This window comes from Rhodofomes roseus, assembly GCF_022264815.1.
Source record: "Rhodofomes roseus strain CIRM-BRFM 1785 chromosome Unknown C8Q71scaffold_6, whole genome shotgun sequence".
NCBI classification, from domain to species: domain Eukaryota; kingdom Fungi; phylum Basidiomycota; class Agaricomycetes; order Polyporales; family Fomitopsidaceae; genus Rhodofomes; species Rhodofomes roseus.
The window spans coordinates 438,220-453,304 of NW_025952962.1; the positions used below are offsets into that span (position 1 = coordinate 438,220).

At 57.3% G+C, this 15,085-nt stretch overlaps 7 protein-coding genes across 7 annotated transcripts; 4 read left to right on the top strand and 3 right to left on the bottom strand.

Annotated features, from left to right (window-relative positions):
* Nucleotides 1-306: 306 nt before the first annotated feature.
* Nucleotides 307-2,430, top strand: C8Q71DRAFT_495257 (chitinase). Its single transcript, XM_047918921.1, has 5 exons — nt 307-751; nt 1,044-1,128; nt 1,185-1,330; nt 1,380-2,019; nt 2,079-2,430. Exons 1-5 carry the CDS (start codon nt 543-545, stop codon nt 2,274-2,276), a joined length of 1,278 nt encoding a protein of 425 aa, XP_047780848.1. The 5' UTR covers nt 307-542; the 3' UTR covers nt 2,277-2,430.
* A 416-nt stretch (nt 2,431-2,846) lies between these two features.
* On the bottom strand, nt 2,847-5,757 carry C8Q71DRAFT_495419 (uncharacterized protein). Its single transcript, XM_047918923.1, has 3 exons — nt 5,453-5,757; nt 3,835-5,394; nt 2,847-3,782 (listed from the first exon to the last, which is right to left on the bottom strand). The coding sequence occupies exons 1-3, from the start codon at nt 5,679-5,681 to the stop codon at nt 2,944-2,946; spliced, it is 2,628 nt and encodes an 875-aa protein (XP_047780849.1). The 5' UTR covers nt 5,682-5,757; the 3' UTR covers nt 2,847-2,943.
* A 193-nt stretch (nt 5,758-5,950) lies between these two features.
* C8Q71DRAFT_747735 (acid protease) lies at nt 5,951-9,220 on the bottom strand. Its single transcript, XM_047923118.1, has 4 exons — nt 8,854-9,220; nt 6,947-7,745; nt 6,619-6,897; nt 5,951-6,466 (listed from the first exon to the last, which is right to left on the bottom strand). Exons 1-4 carry the CDS (start codon nt 9,187-9,189, stop codon nt 6,306-6,308), a joined length of 1,575 nt encoding a protein of 524 aa, XP_047780850.1. The 5' UTR covers nt 9,190-9,220; the 3' UTR covers nt 5,951-6,305.
* Nucleotides 9,221-9,275: 55 nt separating this feature from the next.
* On the top strand, nt 9,276-10,957 carry C8Q71DRAFT_846779 (uncharacterized protein). The gene is made up of 4 exons (XM_047926646.1): nt 9,276-9,573; nt 9,629-9,660; nt 9,740-10,045; nt 10,484-10,957. Exons 1-4 carry the CDS (start codon nt 9,491-9,493, stop codon nt 10,762-10,764), a joined length of 702 nt encoding a protein of 233 aa, XP_047780851.1. The 5' UTR covers nt 9,276-9,490; the 3' UTR covers nt 10,765-10,957.
* A 793-nt stretch (nt 10,958-11,750) lies between these two features.
* On the bottom strand, nt 11,751-12,786 carry C8Q71DRAFT_495658 (uncharacterized protein). The gene is made up of 2 exons (XM_047918925.1): nt 12,778-12,786; nt 11,751-12,716 (listed from the first exon to the last, which is right to left on the bottom strand). Exon 2 carries the CDS (start codon nt 12,580-12,582, stop codon nt 11,845-11,847), a length of 738 nt encoding a protein of 245 aa, XP_047780852.1. The 5' UTR covers nt 12,583-12,716; nt 12,778-12,786; the 3' UTR covers nt 11,751-11,844.
* Nucleotides 12,737-13,508, top strand: C8Q71DRAFT_495664 (uncharacterized protein). The gene has a single exon (XM_047918926.1). The coding sequence runs from the start codon at nt 12,931-12,933 to the stop codon at nt 13,426-13,428; it is 498 nt and encodes a 165-aa protein (XP_047780853.1). The 5' UTR covers nt 12,737-12,930; the 3' UTR covers nt 13,429-13,508.
* Nucleotides 13,509-13,655: 147 nt separating this feature from the next.
* Nucleotides 13,656-14,906, top strand: C8Q71DRAFT_855747 (uncharacterized protein; the record flags this gene model as incomplete). Its single annotated transcript, XM_047927216.1, has 7 exons — nt 13,656-13,856; nt 13,916-13,979; nt 14,033-14,115; nt 14,166-14,323; nt 14,379-14,515; nt 14,572-14,744; nt 14,799-14,906. 7 exons carry the CDS (start codon nt 13,656-13,658, stop codon nt 14,904-14,906), a joined length of 924 nt encoding a protein of 307 aa, XP_047780854.1.
* Nucleotides 14,907-15,085: the final 179 nt, after the last annotated feature.

Below are 15,085 nucleotides of genomic sequence, written 5' to 3' on the forward strand. Positions count from 1 at the left end.
AAGACTCGTTGGAAAACGATGTGCGACGTTGTCAGAGAGGATACGATGAGAGGGTGTGCATCGTGGAAGGCTGTGCCGCGGGTACGGTGGACGCGACTGGGCATGGTTCAGTTCCACATCCACGTGGTGGCAATGATCGACGAGCCGCGCCAAAACGCTGACGCACCTCTTCCAGCCACCGCTACGAGAAATGCCCAAAAAGCCTCTCGAAATTAGTTACTATCATCGTTCGCCGAATGAGTGCTCCAAGTCGATATGAACGTGTGTTCCCTACACTGTACGATCTAATGGCAACTGAATAACACCGATTTTATCTGCAGAATGCAGCAATGGTCGACTTGAAACAGCATGACCGCGGTGGTCTGTACTTATGCTGGCTGTGAGCCGGCAGTGCGGCACTCCCGCACGTGCTTGACCGCGTATATAAACGGTCGTAGACGAGGATACGTTCCGACTCTTCGCCTGCGACCGCATTTCTTACGTCGTGTTTGATTCCTCGAGCCTCCCTGTTGTTCCCCGTCCATTCCTTTACGGCGACGACCATGCTGTCATTCCTCTCTCTGGGCTTGCTCGCCCTTCCTGCTGCCCATGCAACAGGTTCCCATTTCACCGCTCGGGATGCCTCAACTGATTCTGCAAACTCGACCGTCGACATGGTCGCGGCAGCGTGGTATACCGGATGGCACTCAGAGGACTTCACGCTGAACAACGTGAGCTGGGACAAGTATACCCACCTCATCTATTCCTTCGCGTGAGTGGTCTGCCTCGTTTTCAGTCGTGCATTTCGTGGAAAGAGAGCTTCGATGGCGTTACGTAGCGGATGCGTTATGTGGACCCGTAAGAGCGGAGGCTATGGTGTGGTTCTTTGGGCCTCCCTGTTCATGGTCCCCAGTGTACTGGTCAACTGTACTGCCTTGTATGAAGCTTCGCGTCGAGGAGAGTTCCGTGTGTGAAGGGATGCTACGTTTATTCTCTTCGTTGGCCATTCCAACAATACTGGCCTACATGTTGTCTTCTGCCTTGCTGACAGGATGATTTCGTAGTACGACGCTGCCAACAGCAAACGTCTCCCTCAATGGTTCCGATGCCGAACTTCTGCCGCAGTTTGTGTACACGGCTCAAGGTAATGTAAGTGTTGCACGTTTATCCGCGGGTGCCGTTCCTTGAATAATGACCTCTCACAGGACGTGAAAGCTATGGTATCTATCGGCGGCTGGGGAGGTTCTACCGCGTTCTCGGAGAACATGGCAACGCAGGACAACATCACCAATTTCGTCGAGGCGATTGTTGGCTTTGCGGACCAGTACGGTCTGGATGGAATTGACTTTGAGTACGTGCCACATTGGCGTTGCCACGACGTTTCCTGACGATCTACGCAGCTGGGAATACCCCGGCAAGCAGGGCATCGGCTGCAACGCCGTCTCCGAGAACGACACCGCCAACTACCTCGCGTTCCTGCAGGCCTTCCGCGCGAGGGCCGCGCCTAACTTCATCGTGACCGCCTCTGTGCCTGTCACGCCCTGGGTTGGCGCGAACGGGAGCTCCCTCAGCAACGTCTCCGACTTCGCCGCCGTGCTCGACTGGGTGAACGTGATGAACTACGACGTGCACGGCAGCTGGGACACCACCGTGGGCCCGAACGCGCCGCTCAACGACACCTGCGCGAACGCCACGGCTGCGGTTGGCAGCGCGGTCAGCGCGGTCGCCGCGTGGACCGCCGCAGGCATGCCCGCGCACCAGATCGTCCTCGGCGTCGCGGGCTACGGACACTCGTACTTCGTAGACCCCGTTGCGGCGCTCGCGACGGACGGTGCGCTCAACGCATACCCTGCATTCAACGCGTCGGAGCAGCCGCTCGGCGATGCTTGGGACAACGCCACCAACACGGATGTCTGCGGCGTCGTCACTGGCCCCTCGGGCGTGTTCGACCTCTGGGGCCTCATCGACGCGGGCTTCCTGAACGCGAACGGCTCCGCCGCCGACGGCATCCACTACATCGTCGACGGGTGCAGTCAGACGGTGAGTCCTTCCGCCGCCAGCGCCATAGAAGCCACAGACTAACTGCTGCCGACACACAGCCGTATGTGTACAACGAGACCTCTCAGGTGATGGTCTCATTCGACGACGCGCCCTCGTTCGGGGCGAAGGGCAGCTTCATCGCGGACAACAACGTCCGTGGCTTCGCGATGTGGGAGGCGGGCAGCGACTACGAGGACATCCTCCTCGACGCAATCCGCTCCGCCGCGGGCTTCCCCGACGAGAGCAGCGAGTGCTGAGTACCGCACGGACTGCGTTCCTCCTCTCACGCCTTAATCGGCTTCGTTAGCACGTTTCGAGCTCTGTGGGACGGTTGAACCGTCCGTTGCTGGTCTACTGTTACTGAGCTCGCTCGCGCTGGGCATAGCCACGCTCATCGTCGTCATCGTCTACTGTCCTCTGCATACCGATCGTCGCTATTATATCCGCCATCACTTTATTACCGTTGCAAATACTGTTTTAAGCCTGAATCGTTTGCTGCGCTCACGCGACCCATGTGCCTCTCGAGACTGCGCTTGAGTATTTCTGTCACCAGTGGGTTTGCACAATGCAATCGCGACTTGATCGCAGGCAAGTTCGCGAACAAGCGACTATCAACTTGGTGGTGCGGAGCAGCCGTTCTAGCGAGGTGATGTGCGGCATGCTACATACTGTATTGAAATCCTTGACCTCCATTCGTGCAAAATCTACGACGTCTTCCAACGGCGTGTAAAGAGCACAATGGGCTCGCACCTCAGTACCTTCGACTACGTTATTGGATCGCTAACCATCAGGATTTGAACAAATGTACATCGCAGTCATTTCACAGTATCGTATTACTCGCTCTAGGAATTCTATACTAAGTGGATTCTATCTGGGTGGCTGTGGATCAGGCTCGGTATTGAGAGCAGACCAACGTCAACCGACCTAGAGCGCATCGTCGATCGGAATATCCTCAGGCGCACCCAGGATTTGCATGAACTTCGCGTAAGTGATTTCGCTGTCCCTCAGCCCCTCGTACCTCTCAATCTCGTCGACATCCAGTTCATCTCCCAGCTCCGCGTTCATCTGGATCCGTCTAATTGAGGCTCCATGATATTCGACCGTGCCAAAATGCTTGTAGAGGGCCCGTACCCAGCCGTTCTGGGCTACGAGGGGCATGAATGCTGGATCGCAGTTGGCAAACATCGGATTGTAGAGGCTGAAATCATCGAGGAAGAGTCTCTTGTTGTTGCCAATCTCCACCAACGTCTCGCACTCCCAGGCGATCAAATGACCGAACTTCTTCTGCATCCAGTCATAGACAGCGCAGACGTAGACGAGCACGTAGAAGAAAGATTCGAGGTCGTGGCGATACAAATGGAATGGAGGTGCTTGAGGGCGCAGGAGATCCAGAGCCATGAAAGGACCTGTGCCGGTGCGGTACCTGGGTCGCTTCGGTGAATCTTGCGACTTAGCGTCTTTATCGGACTCCGAAGGCGCGGCTGCGCCAGACTTCGAAGACGCGGCTGTGTCAGACTTCGGAGACGCGGCTGTGCCGTCGGTCTCCTGGCTGGCTGTCGGAGAAGGCGACCTGCTGGACTTAGAGTCGCCCTCATCCTCGGCGTGTGTGCGGTTCGATGGAATGCGGCCGTGAACGTTCTTCTCCGCTAAGTCCCAATCGCAGAGGACGCCATATATCGTGTCTCCGACGAGGTACCACATGATGTTGTTCGTACTGATGTCGCGGTGGAGAATGCCCGATGTCGTCCACACCCAGTGATGAGCTGTAGTGATTGTCAATCGGATTCGACGCAGCAACACAGACGATGTACATACCTCGAACAACGTCGATATACACTATCTTGAAGCGTTCGACAGAGCCGATCTCTTCGAGTCGTTGGTACCGGGCGAGGATGAGCGTGCGACAGACGCGTTCGTCAGTCTCATCGGGCCGGAGGCCCATCGCAAGTCGGGGAAGATTTATTTCGTCGAGCGTACGTGTCACAGAACACTTCAGCTCGACGACGTGCCGTAGATAGGCTGGCTTCTTTGCGCGCAGCTCTCTACGAACAGCGGTGATTAGCGAATCTTCCGCCCGGCGTAGTGCGTGCGGCCACGAAATCTTGGCTACGAGCCCCATGTCTTTGAAAGCTGGGTCTTTCGATGTGTCTGTATCCGGCGTGGCTCTGATCGGGATGACACTTGTACCCCGACCTAGCACGCCGAACTCCGTATAGATTCGCCCCGCTTCAACATCAACGTCAAATTGGAACTCTTCTGAATTCGGCACGTCAGGCCGCCTCGCGGTCATGCGCAGTTGGGCGCCCTCGTAGGTGTTCATGCTCGCCTCCTCCTGCTCGTTCGCTGGAAAATGCAGGTCGGGGAAGATCCCCATCCCGTGGACGCTCGCACGTCCCATAGCCCCAATGCAAAGCGCGAAGAGACGCTGATCTTCGTGGAGAAATCGGAACTTCTTCGTTATGACAACACCCATGCGATCGCCGTATAGCAGACGCATGTGTTCATCCTCAACCAACCAGCCGATCCCGAATGACCGGACGTTGGCAGACATGATGTCGTTCATGTAGCGCACCGCTTGCCCTACATTATTCGACACTTCGGCCTCCTCAGGCTGCGCGGCGACTTCTTCCGCGGCATCAGACCCCCCCTCTTTGTCGTTTGGACGGCCGTCCTGGGGTCCTGCCGACTGATCCTGCGCGGCAGGAGGGTGCGATCGCTTCGCCTTGGGTAGATCGCCCACCTCCTCCGCCGATGGTCGCTTGCGTTTGCCTGCCTGCGCAACTCCCTCATCTTGCTCGCTGATCGTCGCCAATTGCGACGGAATCGGCGGGGGGGCGAGTCTCGTCCTCTTGACCTCCACAAAGGCGGCCTCGAAGTCCCATCGCGGCCGCTGTCCGCCGTCCGGGTTCGCCGTGCTGAAGCTGAGATCGAGCATCTCTTTCGTATGGCTGTCGTCGTCGTAATTCCGGTCGCGTACCATGTATTGTGCGGGGAACTTTCGGGGGATACGGCCGGTTGTGCTTTTGGAACCGTATATCTGTCTTAGAAGTGAGTTGGCCAACTCCGATAGTGGTCCGTACGACGGCCGCTCCCTCGAGTCAAAGACGTATTGCTGTAGTGAGGTTGCCTGCAGTTTGTACGAGGGAGGGACGCGACTAGGTCTTCCGGGTCCAGGGAAGGGGACCCTCGGTATATCGTCAAACGTGAAGTCCCAGACTGCCTTAACGAACTTCTCCGGATCGACATTCCACACGATCTTGTCGCGGAAGTGCTTCAAGACCCACGTGTGGTGCCTATTCCTGCTGATGCCGTCGCTTCGGTAGAGAGTGTCGTGTGTGCTGGGATGAGTAGGGGTTATCTTGACCGGTAAGTTGCCTAGAATCGTGTCAGGACGCATCTGCAAAGGACCTCAATATGAGGCGAATCAACTCACCGGTGCTTCTGGCACCTCGGTTGGGGGTTCTAGCCCGCGCGTTCGGCCCAGCTGGCGCCGAAGTAAAGGCATTTACTGGCCCCTTGACGCCGGAATCTTGTTCTTGCATGGCGGAGGAAAAGTAGAGGGCGAAGAATGCGCGAGGACACTGAGGAGTGGAGCGGTCAATGAAACATTGGGAGAGCCCAGGCAGCCAGGGGTCAGGGATCGAGGGTTGAACTTTGCGCATGTTTGGTTTCTTGGCCACGATTTCTCACACTGCTTGTTTTGGCGGACAATGCGCGCGGCGGAACCGTCTGACTGGCTGGTGGCAACGTTGAAGTAGTTGTCCAAAACGGGAACAAAGCATCAACATTGATGCACGTGACCCCGGCCCGTCGGACCATTGTCGGTCATTGACCGACGCCTGTCAGTCAGTACTCGGTACTCAGTAATACTCAGTCCTCATCGCCACTCACGTCGACCGCGCAGCGACGCTCCTCGTCAATTCCCATTTGCTCACTTTTCAGCCGTCTGTTGATGAGCTGAGAGCTCCGACTCTCGCCGCTACTCAAATGCAGGCAGACTCCGAGACTTATCAGACGAAGATGCGATGATGTCGAGCCAGAAACTTGGAACACCCTCTGCGCGAATAGCAGCATGTATGTATGATATGCAAGCAAGCGTGATATATACAGCGAGAGACAGCATTCCGGTGGTTCCCACCAACCAAGTTAAACCAAGCAGAAAGCACATACAGTTCGGGTTCAATCGTTCAGCAAACACATAAGCACGTCAATTATCCGTCCACTTCCCCCAATTACGGAGGCATCCCCCTCCCTCCTTCTAGCAGCCGCGAACTTGCAGGGCCAGGTCACGCGAGGACCATCACGCCGGAGAACACACTCGTAAGGAGCGTGATCGCAAGGCCGGCAGCGAGCGCGGGGCCGTTCGTCGGCTTGATCAGCGCGGCGGCGTTCGACGAGTTGCTTGAGCTGCTTGAGCTGCTTGAGGAGCCTCCCGACGAGCCGTTCGCTGAAGCGGTCGAATGCCCAGACACAGCAGATCCCGACGCGGTCGCAGAACCCGAACCCGAACCAGACCCCGAAATCGTTGCAGGAACAGAAGAAGCCGAAGCTACCAGGTCAGGTCACCCCACAGCTGCTGAGGAACAAAGCGAGACGCACCTGAGCCAGAGCCGCCCGCGTTCGTGGAGAGCGCCGCGAAGCCGACCGCGGCGGGGCTCGCGCGGAAGACGGAGTAGACGTTCTTGAGGAAGGTGTCGCCGACGACCCACGTCAGGCTGTTCGAGTCGCTCGGCACGTTCGACCCCTCCGAGAGCACAAACACGCCGCCGAGGCAGTACGTCCCCGCGGTGTTCACCGCGCCGAGGTTCATGTCCGCCGCGTTGATCGGCCACGCTTGCCCGCCGAACGCAATCGTGACGTTCGGTTTGGTCGAGCACGCTGCGGTGGATGTTAGTGGTAGGATAAGTGTAAAAAGGAGGCCACGTACGGAAGGCATAGTAGCCGCTGTACTGCCCGGTCAGGGCTTCCGCGCCCTCGATCTGGTCGTAGATCGCAGCGACAGCGTCACTGGGGCCACCAATGAGTGTGGTGCCCGTATCAATCGCCGCGTTCGCAGCCGAGCTGCCCAGGGAGACCGAGTGGCCGTCCACCGTGATGCCCGAGATCGTGAGCGTCCAGTATGTCGGGCTGGTGCTGTCCGTGAGGTCGTAATACGTGATGTCGCCCGAATACAGCGATCCGTTGACACCGCCAATCGTGAACGTTCCTCCAGGCTCCTCTGTCTCCGCAGACTCGTCGTCCACGAAGCGTGTGAGGTAGAACGCGAACTCGGGGTTGCTCAGCGAGCCCTGCGAGATAAGCGCCTGCCAGAACGGCACCGCGCCCGTCGCGGCGAGGCTCTGGAACGCGAGCCCCATGATTCCTGTGACGTTCCCGTCGAGGAGATTTGTCGAGACGGTGTCGACGACGAGGAACGTCTGCGAGCTCACCGTCTGCCCCGCGAGCGAGACAGTATCCGTGCCGAGCGAGCCCTGCACATCGCCGGAGCCGTACGTGATCGAGACTTCGCCGTTCGAGCCGCCGCCGTGCCCGCTGGACGATGTAGATGAGGAGTTTGACTTGAAGCTGGATGAGGAGGACGAGGTGAACTCCGGCGTGTCGGAGGGGCAACCAGAGCAGCTGCTGGAGGCGAGCCAGAGGTCGGACGAACCCGTGTCCATAATCATTGGGAAAGATTGAGACGGGGTGCCGACGGAGATCGTTCCAATGTATGAAGAGTCATAATCCTGGGGGAGAATGGGTCAGTTAAATCAGTCGCGCAAAGCATACTGCAGGATGGGGCGTCGGGCTGCAAGCACTCAAGGTTGATTTTCTCGGATATGCCGTGTGCAATGCTGGCAGATTTGCGCGCCTGAACAACATAATGCACGACGCCGGCCTGGCGCCCAATCCGACGGGGACGGGAATGCTCGGACCTGGCTAAAAAATACCACAATACTGACTGACCAACGACTAGACGGCCCGTCCAAGAAGACGATGCAGTATTTGCATATACAGGAAATGAGGGGCAAGCAGGCTACGGCCCACGTCGTGTGCTGACCTGAGGGGCACGTTCTGCCTACAAACCCCTCGGGTCCCAACCTACAGAGCACCCGGACCCCCGCAAGGTCCAGTGGAATGCTCCTGGGAAGCGAGAGTCACGCATGACAGGCCAAGCATAGACACTACCACACTTGGCTAGCCACGCGCACGCCCTGTCGACATAAGAGACACGACGCTGTACAGTGCGCAGCACTGCTGCTCACTCGTGTTGCATGCGTGACGCACAACAAGGCCCACAGAGATGCTGCGCATGCATCGCTGGTGCTAGACGATATCATAACCGCACTGCATCCAGCGCCCAGAGAGCCTACTATTCCTGACAGCACTCGCACGCCCAAAATATGTATGTCTTGCGCCCGAGTGCGCAGTCCGCGTGCGCAAGGGATCGGGCGTGTAGGATACGCAAGTGTGCGTCCAGCGATCCCCGAAGGAAACCGGGGTGTGTCCAGACAATGGAGGCACCTGGGGAGATATTGTCCGAGAGGCATGGAGCTCCTGACCACAGCGCGCTGGAAGGAGGCGCCGACATTCGTCCCGCAGCACTCGCGTGTGTGTCGTTGGGGTAATGCGCGTGCAGAGCAAGCTCTCTGGCTATAGTGACCGACAAAGACGTCTTCGCGAGAGTGCGCGTGCGATTGAATAGGTTGGGTCGCTCTAAGCCGAGCAGACCCGGCGTGACGCAGAGCGTAGAATTGTAGTGGGTCCGACGTGCTGTTGACGTCCACATACCGCCAAGGTGGATCGCAGAGCGCCCCGACGACCGACATACATGGGAGGGAGAATGACGCTCACCTGGTTGGTGAGCTGCATGCCCACAGTCTCGCCTCTCTTCCTAAGCTTGCTTGCCATGGTTTCAAAGCCATACTTGCTCCTGACAAAGTCGCCGGCCGCGGGGTACCGGCTGACGTCCTTCGCACGTCGGCCGGTGGTTCTTCTGGCTAATGGGACATGGATTGGGTCGGCGAGGGCGAGCGCTGCGAGGGAAAGCGGTATCCAGGCGGCCGCGAGAACCATGTTGAGGAAGGAGTGAGATGGGAGACAGAAGGAGGAGGAGAAGGAGTGGGTGCCGAAGAGGGGTGAGTTGGGATATAAACCGTGGAGACGACCTCCTCTCCCGCAGCGGCCCATAGGCGCCCACGCTTCGATCACCCGGGCGCTTCTGTCACCACGGCGGTGCCTAACGGCAGCTCCTCCCTGCCATTTTTGGCCTTCCGCTCCTCGACGCCTCCTCCCACTCCGCCTCACCCGCCGCACTCGCTCCTCCCTGCGCCCAATATTCTGTGCATTTTATTCTGTATTTCATTCCTGGTCGTTGCGTCCCACATTCGCCTCCGGTGCCTGGCATGCGTGCATAGCCTCTGTTGTCCTTGTCCTGCCAAGTACAGTAATATTAGTAGCCCCTGCCCAGTTCACGCCGTCTCCACCCGCTATGCCCCCGCAAAAGCGCGCCCCCTGCCAGATCTGCAGCGCGGCCGAGTCCAAGTACGCCTGCGCACAGTGCAGCATCGTCTAGTACGCCGCCCCCGCCTGTTCCGACGCTGCCCAACTGAAGACGGCGCGCCCCCAGCTGCTCGATCGCGTGCTACAAGGCGCACAAAGGTACGCGCTCGCCCGCGTACCGCCTTGGCCCATATCCAATTAATCATATCTTTGTCCTTCGGCTCGCGAACCACAACAGCATCCTCGTGTCGGGCTCAGCCTCAGCCTCCCTCTCATGACAGCGGGGAACAACACGCCCAGGGCGCGGGCCCATTTGTTGTCGGCCTTGGCCAGCAACCGAGTCAGGCAGGCAGCCTCGGCGCGGATCAACCTGCCTCGGTGGGTACGCCGTCGGACGCAAACGTGGACGTCGATGTCCCCTTGGTGCCCTTGCGACCACTCACATCGCTGAAATGGCCCTACGTCCCCGAAGAGTCCGCGTACCCCGACCCGCTCAAGCGCGATGACCCAAAACCGCTACAGCTGCACCAATACGAAGCAATAGGTAAGCTGCATCGATCTTCCTATACTCAGTCATCTTGGTACCTGCGCTCTCAGCAACGTGTCCGTGTGTTGGTGGCTGAAAGCTCAGACTATGAGTCTTCCTTTTGTCCACGATCTTTCAAATCTTACTCGACCGTCATTGGACAGTCATGTCATGCATCTAGTACCAGGCAGTGTCGCATAGCTAGGGCGCAGCCAAACGTGGTACGCGACTGTACAAACGTTCGATAACTCGTCGCGTACTCCTTCGTATGTCCCGACCTACCGGTACAGCCTTTAACTGTTCATGACCGTGCACACTGCTGGTTTAATGTGAACCAACAGCGCACACCGCCGCGAACTCCTCGCTCGACCGTCTTTCTGTTCCCGCCCCTCATCCCCCTTCGCTGCCTTCCCTCCACCTTCCCTCCCCAATTTACACCACTGACCGCACCCACAGCAACCTCCCCCACCATCCGCCGCACGCTATCCACGCACCCCCAACTCCCCGTGCTCCTCAGGCGCATCGACGCCCTCCGCGGGCCCGCGCGCGAGGCCGCGCTTGAGCGCGCCCTCGGCGTTGCCGATCCGCACGAGGGCGGGTCAGGGGTGGGAGGGATGGGAGGGGCGGCGGTGCAGGATGAAGAGGACAAGCAGGCGCTGCGGGGGCTCGCGGAGGCGGTGGAGGCGGTGGTGAGAGGCGGTCGGGAGGGGTTGTTGGGGTTAGATTGGGGGGATTGAGGCGTAGATGTTTTGTATATTGCCGAAACGTAGCGTACCATATTTGAGTCGGGGGCTGCCTGTCTTCACTCACACGTGTAGCCATTCAATCATTACACCCGAGTTTCGCTCAACCTTTACACAAGGACTGACGCAGACTACAAAATATGGGGATGAGAAGAGTGTCACGGGCGTATATGTTATTGTTGCAACCCGTTAAGGGAAAACTCCTTGTATGCTCCGCTCTGAGACGGAGCAGAGGCAACAAGGTCGCGGACGCGAACGTCTTCACCTGCTGAATACGGAAGGGATGCCAAACAACGCGTACATAACGCGTCGTGCCACCGCCACCGTCATCCTCGCCGCGCGCCCCGAGGGCAGCGGCAACTTGAAGGCTGCTGGGCGCAGAAGTACCTACTAGTAGGAGACCGTTTCATAGTTTTAGCATACATGAGGGCTCAGAGGTAGATAGTTGCAAGGGGAATCACGCCGGGCTGAAGGCTGAGGGAACGTGGGCATGAGTAAACTGGCCATGGGCGGCGAGGCTAGCAGTCGCGGAAGTACTGGGTGGTTGTGCGACATGAACAGAGTCCTCTGCTTGCGCCTGTCATCCAATTGTGGGCAATTATAAGCCAGTCATGCTCTACTAGATTTTCCGCTCCGAGGTTGCTGGGTCGTGGACAGATGGGCTGCATTTACATTGGAAGGCCCGTGGCCACTGCGAGCTGGGCAGCGGCCTGACCACCGACGCAGCGGTAGTAGTACGCGTCCTCGCCATTTCCGGAATATATGCACACTCTGCACGCTGCACAGCGGAAATGTACACACGATGGGGGAACCCCGCATCCACTCGAGGGTCATGGTGGTAGAGGACAAGGGTGTTCGGCACGCTGCGAGGGCAGCCTTTTGGCGCCCGAACAGAAAGGATATTAACTGGGGCCACGAACCGCGTTCTCTTCTGTCTTTGTACATCCGTCTACCCCTGACGTTGCTCACCCTATCTCAATAAAGTCAGACTCTCCTCGCCTTATTGTCGACTCGCAACAATAGTTATGGAAGCAAGCTACGAGACTTTCCTGTCGTACATGGCGATCAACAACGTCACGCATTCCACGACCTCGAAGGACGCCGGTGACTACGATTGCTTCGTCTTGGAGTATATAAATGAAGCGGACATAGATTCCCTCGGTCTCCTACCCCACCTTTCCTCGACGATGAACGTCCCACCCACGGATTATGACCTCTTCGAGCTTTGTTCGAGTTCCATGGACTCTGAGAGAACAAACCCCGAAACGACCGAGAACAACGATGCCAATCTAGTGAGTCATCATCATTTTCAAACGTTACGAAGTGTGTACTCACGAATATGGTGTTGTTTGACAAGGCTGAGATGAGAGCCGCTACCGCGTCGCCGAGCCCGGAAATGGACTTTTCCGACAAGGAGAACTGGACGGCACAGCCGTCCTCAACCCACTTCCCCGGGCCCGGATTGATCAAGCGCACCGCACTCGCGACGATTGCTCTGGCCGAGCTCGATAGCCTTGGGGAATGGAAGAAGGAGGCGGAGGAGTTTGCCGAGTGGTGGGAGCCCGTGCAAGAGACGGGGCCTACGGTCGAACCCACCTCGACAGCGGGCGCACCCATCGAGGGGACTGCTCCAGACGCACCTTGCTGTCCACCCCAGTAGGCGACGACGGAGGGGAGGGCAGCATATCCATGGATGTCGGCAAAACGGGATAGCATTACAGATGCCCTGGACCTTCGCATGCTGGATGTGCAGAGCACGTAATTAGTGGCGATTAAACATTGGAAGCAGTTGACGGGGGTTGCAACTGTCATGTTGGGGGACACCGTCAGCTGTGCGCTGCGAAGTTCCGGGGCGCAGTCGACTTGGGCAGGCGCATCGAGGGAAGATGTTGACAGCGGATCCCGTTGATTTCGTATCACATCTGCGTCGTTGTCCTCTATGATGTCTGCAAATCAACAGTCAATCTATCAGAGATGTGCAGTAAGTAAAGGGAACAAGCAACTTACCAAATCTACGCTGGTACTATCTTGAACTCCATTTGAATCGACACGCCACGCATCGGACCCCGACACGAGCCCTCCCGACATTCACTGGCACCCATAACATAATCCTTCAACTTGATCACAGACTGCTTGTCTGATGGTCAACTCACAAACACAATGATGGATACAAGCTACGAGAGTCTCCTGTCGTACATGGCGCTCGCCAACGACACCGGAACCGCAACTTCGAGCGACGTCGACGACTATAATTCCTTCATCTTCAAGTTGGAGTACATCAATGAGGCGGACATCGCTGTCCTCGATCTGCTACCGAACCTACCTTCGACGACGAGCGTTCAGCCCGCGGATCATGACCTCTTCGAGGTCTCTTCGAGTTCCATCAACACTGCGAGTTCAATAATCGAAACGACCGAAGATAATGACATCCCTCTGGTGAGCCATCATTGCCGTCAGGCTGGGTTTTATCAGGGAGCCATAACTGAACACTGCGATTCGTCTAGTCAGCACCCACTTTCCACACCAAATCTGGATATCTCACCTGCATGTGCGCAATACACAGAAGACAGGGCGCAACGCAGTACTGCCAGTGCATTCAGGTTGACCGTCTGTCAGATGCTTGTTGGCGGTAACTGCACTGTCGAGCTGCCTGTATGAGCCCTATCTGCACAAGGCTGAGACGAAAAGTGGGCAATGCGGGGATCGCCCCTTGATGAGAGAAGGAGAAGACAGTTCGGGCATGATGAGGGCGATAAACGAGCTGTACTTACTACTGACAATGCATATGTCACATGACCCGTAGGCTCGGGCCTCATGGCATATTATCGCGTTGCGCGGATGGGCTTCGTCCGCTTGCGCCTTGTCTTGCTCTCACACACCCAGCCATGTCTGGAAGCAACGCAAGGACGCCTCCGCCTCCGTACACTAATGACAATGCAGAAGAGTTGAAGAAATGCTTCGCAACGCTTTTGAATGACCAGCAGGAGATACAGAAACTATTCAAGTCCGTCGCCGGCCAACTCGAGACAACACCGCAAATCGGCGAGCATCACCCTCTCACCGAGGAGTGGAATACGTTGCGTCAGGTGAGCTGCGTTGGGAAGCCTAGATGATTGCGAGACACTCAAGAGGCCGTGTTTTCTAGAGACACCGGAGAGTGTACCGTGATTCCCAACACAACGCCTCGCAATGCGCGAGTTTCCTTCACAGTACGTCTCGACCACTATCTTGGCATGCAACTCATAATTTAACCACCACAAAGACTATGTCGAGGTGGTCATCCCGCTTTCACAGTCCAAAATGCCCATCCGGGAGAAGAAGGTCATGGTCACGCGGTTCCTTGAGGTACGAGTGTGTACTCGTATTTTGGCAACGTCGCGCTAACGTACAGATAGGCTATCGCGATACACCAAGAGAACGCGAAGAAGTCCGCAGACAAGTTCAGCGAACTCGGCAAGGGTGTCGAGACTTTCCAGCTCAAGATCGCTGCTGCGCTTCGGGGCCAGGCGGAATCGCAGGGCTTCTTCACGAAGGTTTGGTCGGGGCTCGAGGAGTGAGAGTCTACGCCGTATTCTCGCTTTATACGCAACGCACTGAGGCAGTTGCAGACTCTGCATGTCGATCTGGCAAGCACTGTACAAGCTCCTGACACAGCTGGTCAAGACGTTCCAACGCCTCCTCTCCGGCATCAACTCCGTGCACTTCTCCCTCGGGCCCCTCCGCACTGATATTCGCTTCCACCCATGTACGTCCTTGCACGAGCATGTCAGGTCTTGACTAACTGCATCACTGCATACATAGACTCGGAGGTCCAGGATGAGCTCAGAATGGGTCCGCGGAGTACCGTATCGCAGGTCAAAGACGACTGCCGCGAATTGACGGAGAAGCTCACAGCGTTCGAGGAAGCCTGGGAGATCGTCAAGCTCTCGTGTGCCGATCTCCTCATCAACCTCGCCATGGCGAGGTCCATGACGGTCTGTGATCGTTAGATGTGAGTATCCACTTCGAAAACTGACATGTATGTGCAGGCGGTGCCCGCCGCGTTCGACTCCAACGTGCGGAGCGCGCAGCGAGTATACTCGCCCCTCGTCGAGTGCATGCGCGCCTACTCGCAGAACCGATCGCCAGAACTCTAACTCGTTTCCGACTCCGCATTATGAGACTCACCTGCCCTGGACGACTCCCACTGTAACGCCTTTGATGATGACCCAGTAACGGTCGAGCGGGTCTGCGACCTGCTGTATTATGTATGTACGTCCCACTGTTTCTTGGAACCCTGAATGTATGCCTTCCGGATGTTGTCTGTATACGTTCC

Coding starts and splice junctions, on each gene's coding strand:
- C8Q71DRAFT_495419 (XM_047918923.1), bottom strand. CDS start 5,681: ATGCGCAAAGTTCAACCCTCGATCCCTGACCCCTGGCTGCCTGGGCTC. Junction 5,395..5,452: donor CCGAGGTGCCAGAAGCACCG/GTGAGTTGATTC, acceptor ACACGATTCTAG/GCAACTTACCGGTCAAGATA. Junction 3,783..3,834: donor GTATATCGACGTTGTTCGAG/GTATGTACATCG, acceptor CAATCACTACAG/CTCATCACTGGGTGTGGACG.
- C8Q71DRAFT_495257 (XM_047918921.1), top strand. CDS start 543: ATGCTGTCATTCCTCTCTCTGGGCTTGCTCGCCCTTCCTGCTGCCCAT. Junction 1,331..1,379: donor CTGGATGGAATTGACTTTGA/GTACGTGCCACA, acceptor CGATCTACGCAG/CTGGGAATACCCCGGCAAGC. Junction 2,020..2,078: donor TCGACGGGTGCAGTCAGACG/GTGAGTCCTTCC, acceptor GCCGACACACAG/CCGTATGTGTACAACGAGAC.
- C8Q71DRAFT_495658 (XM_047918925.1), bottom strand. CDS start 12,582: ATGACAGTTGCAACCCCCGTCAACTGCTTCCAATGTTTAATCGCCACT.
- C8Q71DRAFT_747735 (XM_047923118.1), bottom strand. CDS start 9,189: ATGGGCCGCTGCGGGAGAGGAGGTCGTCTCCACGGTTTATATCCCAAC. Junction 6,898..6,946: donor CAGCGGCTACTATGCCTTCC/GTACGTGGCCTC, acceptor CATCCACCGCAG/CGTGCTCGACCAAACCGAAC. Junction 6,467..6,618: donor CGCGGGCGGCTCTGGCTCAG/GTGCGTCTCGCT, acceptor CGACCGCTTCAG/CGAACGGCTCGTCGGGAGGC.
- C8Q71DRAFT_846779 (XM_047926646.1), top strand. CDS start 9,491: ATGCCCCCGCAAAAGCGCGCCCCCTGCCAGATCTGCAGCGCGGCCGAG. Junction 9,574..9,628: donor GCACAGTGCAGCATCGTCTA/GTACGCCGCCCC, acceptor GCGCGCCCCCAG/CTGCTCGATCGCGTGCTACA. Junction 10,046..10,483: donor GCACCAATACGAAGCAATAG/GTAAGCTGCATC, acceptor CCGCACCCACAG/CAACCTCCCCCACCATCCGC.
- C8Q71DRAFT_495664 (XM_047918926.1), top strand. CDS start 12,931: ATGATGGATACAAGCTACGAGAGTCTCCTGTCGTACATGGCGCTCGCC.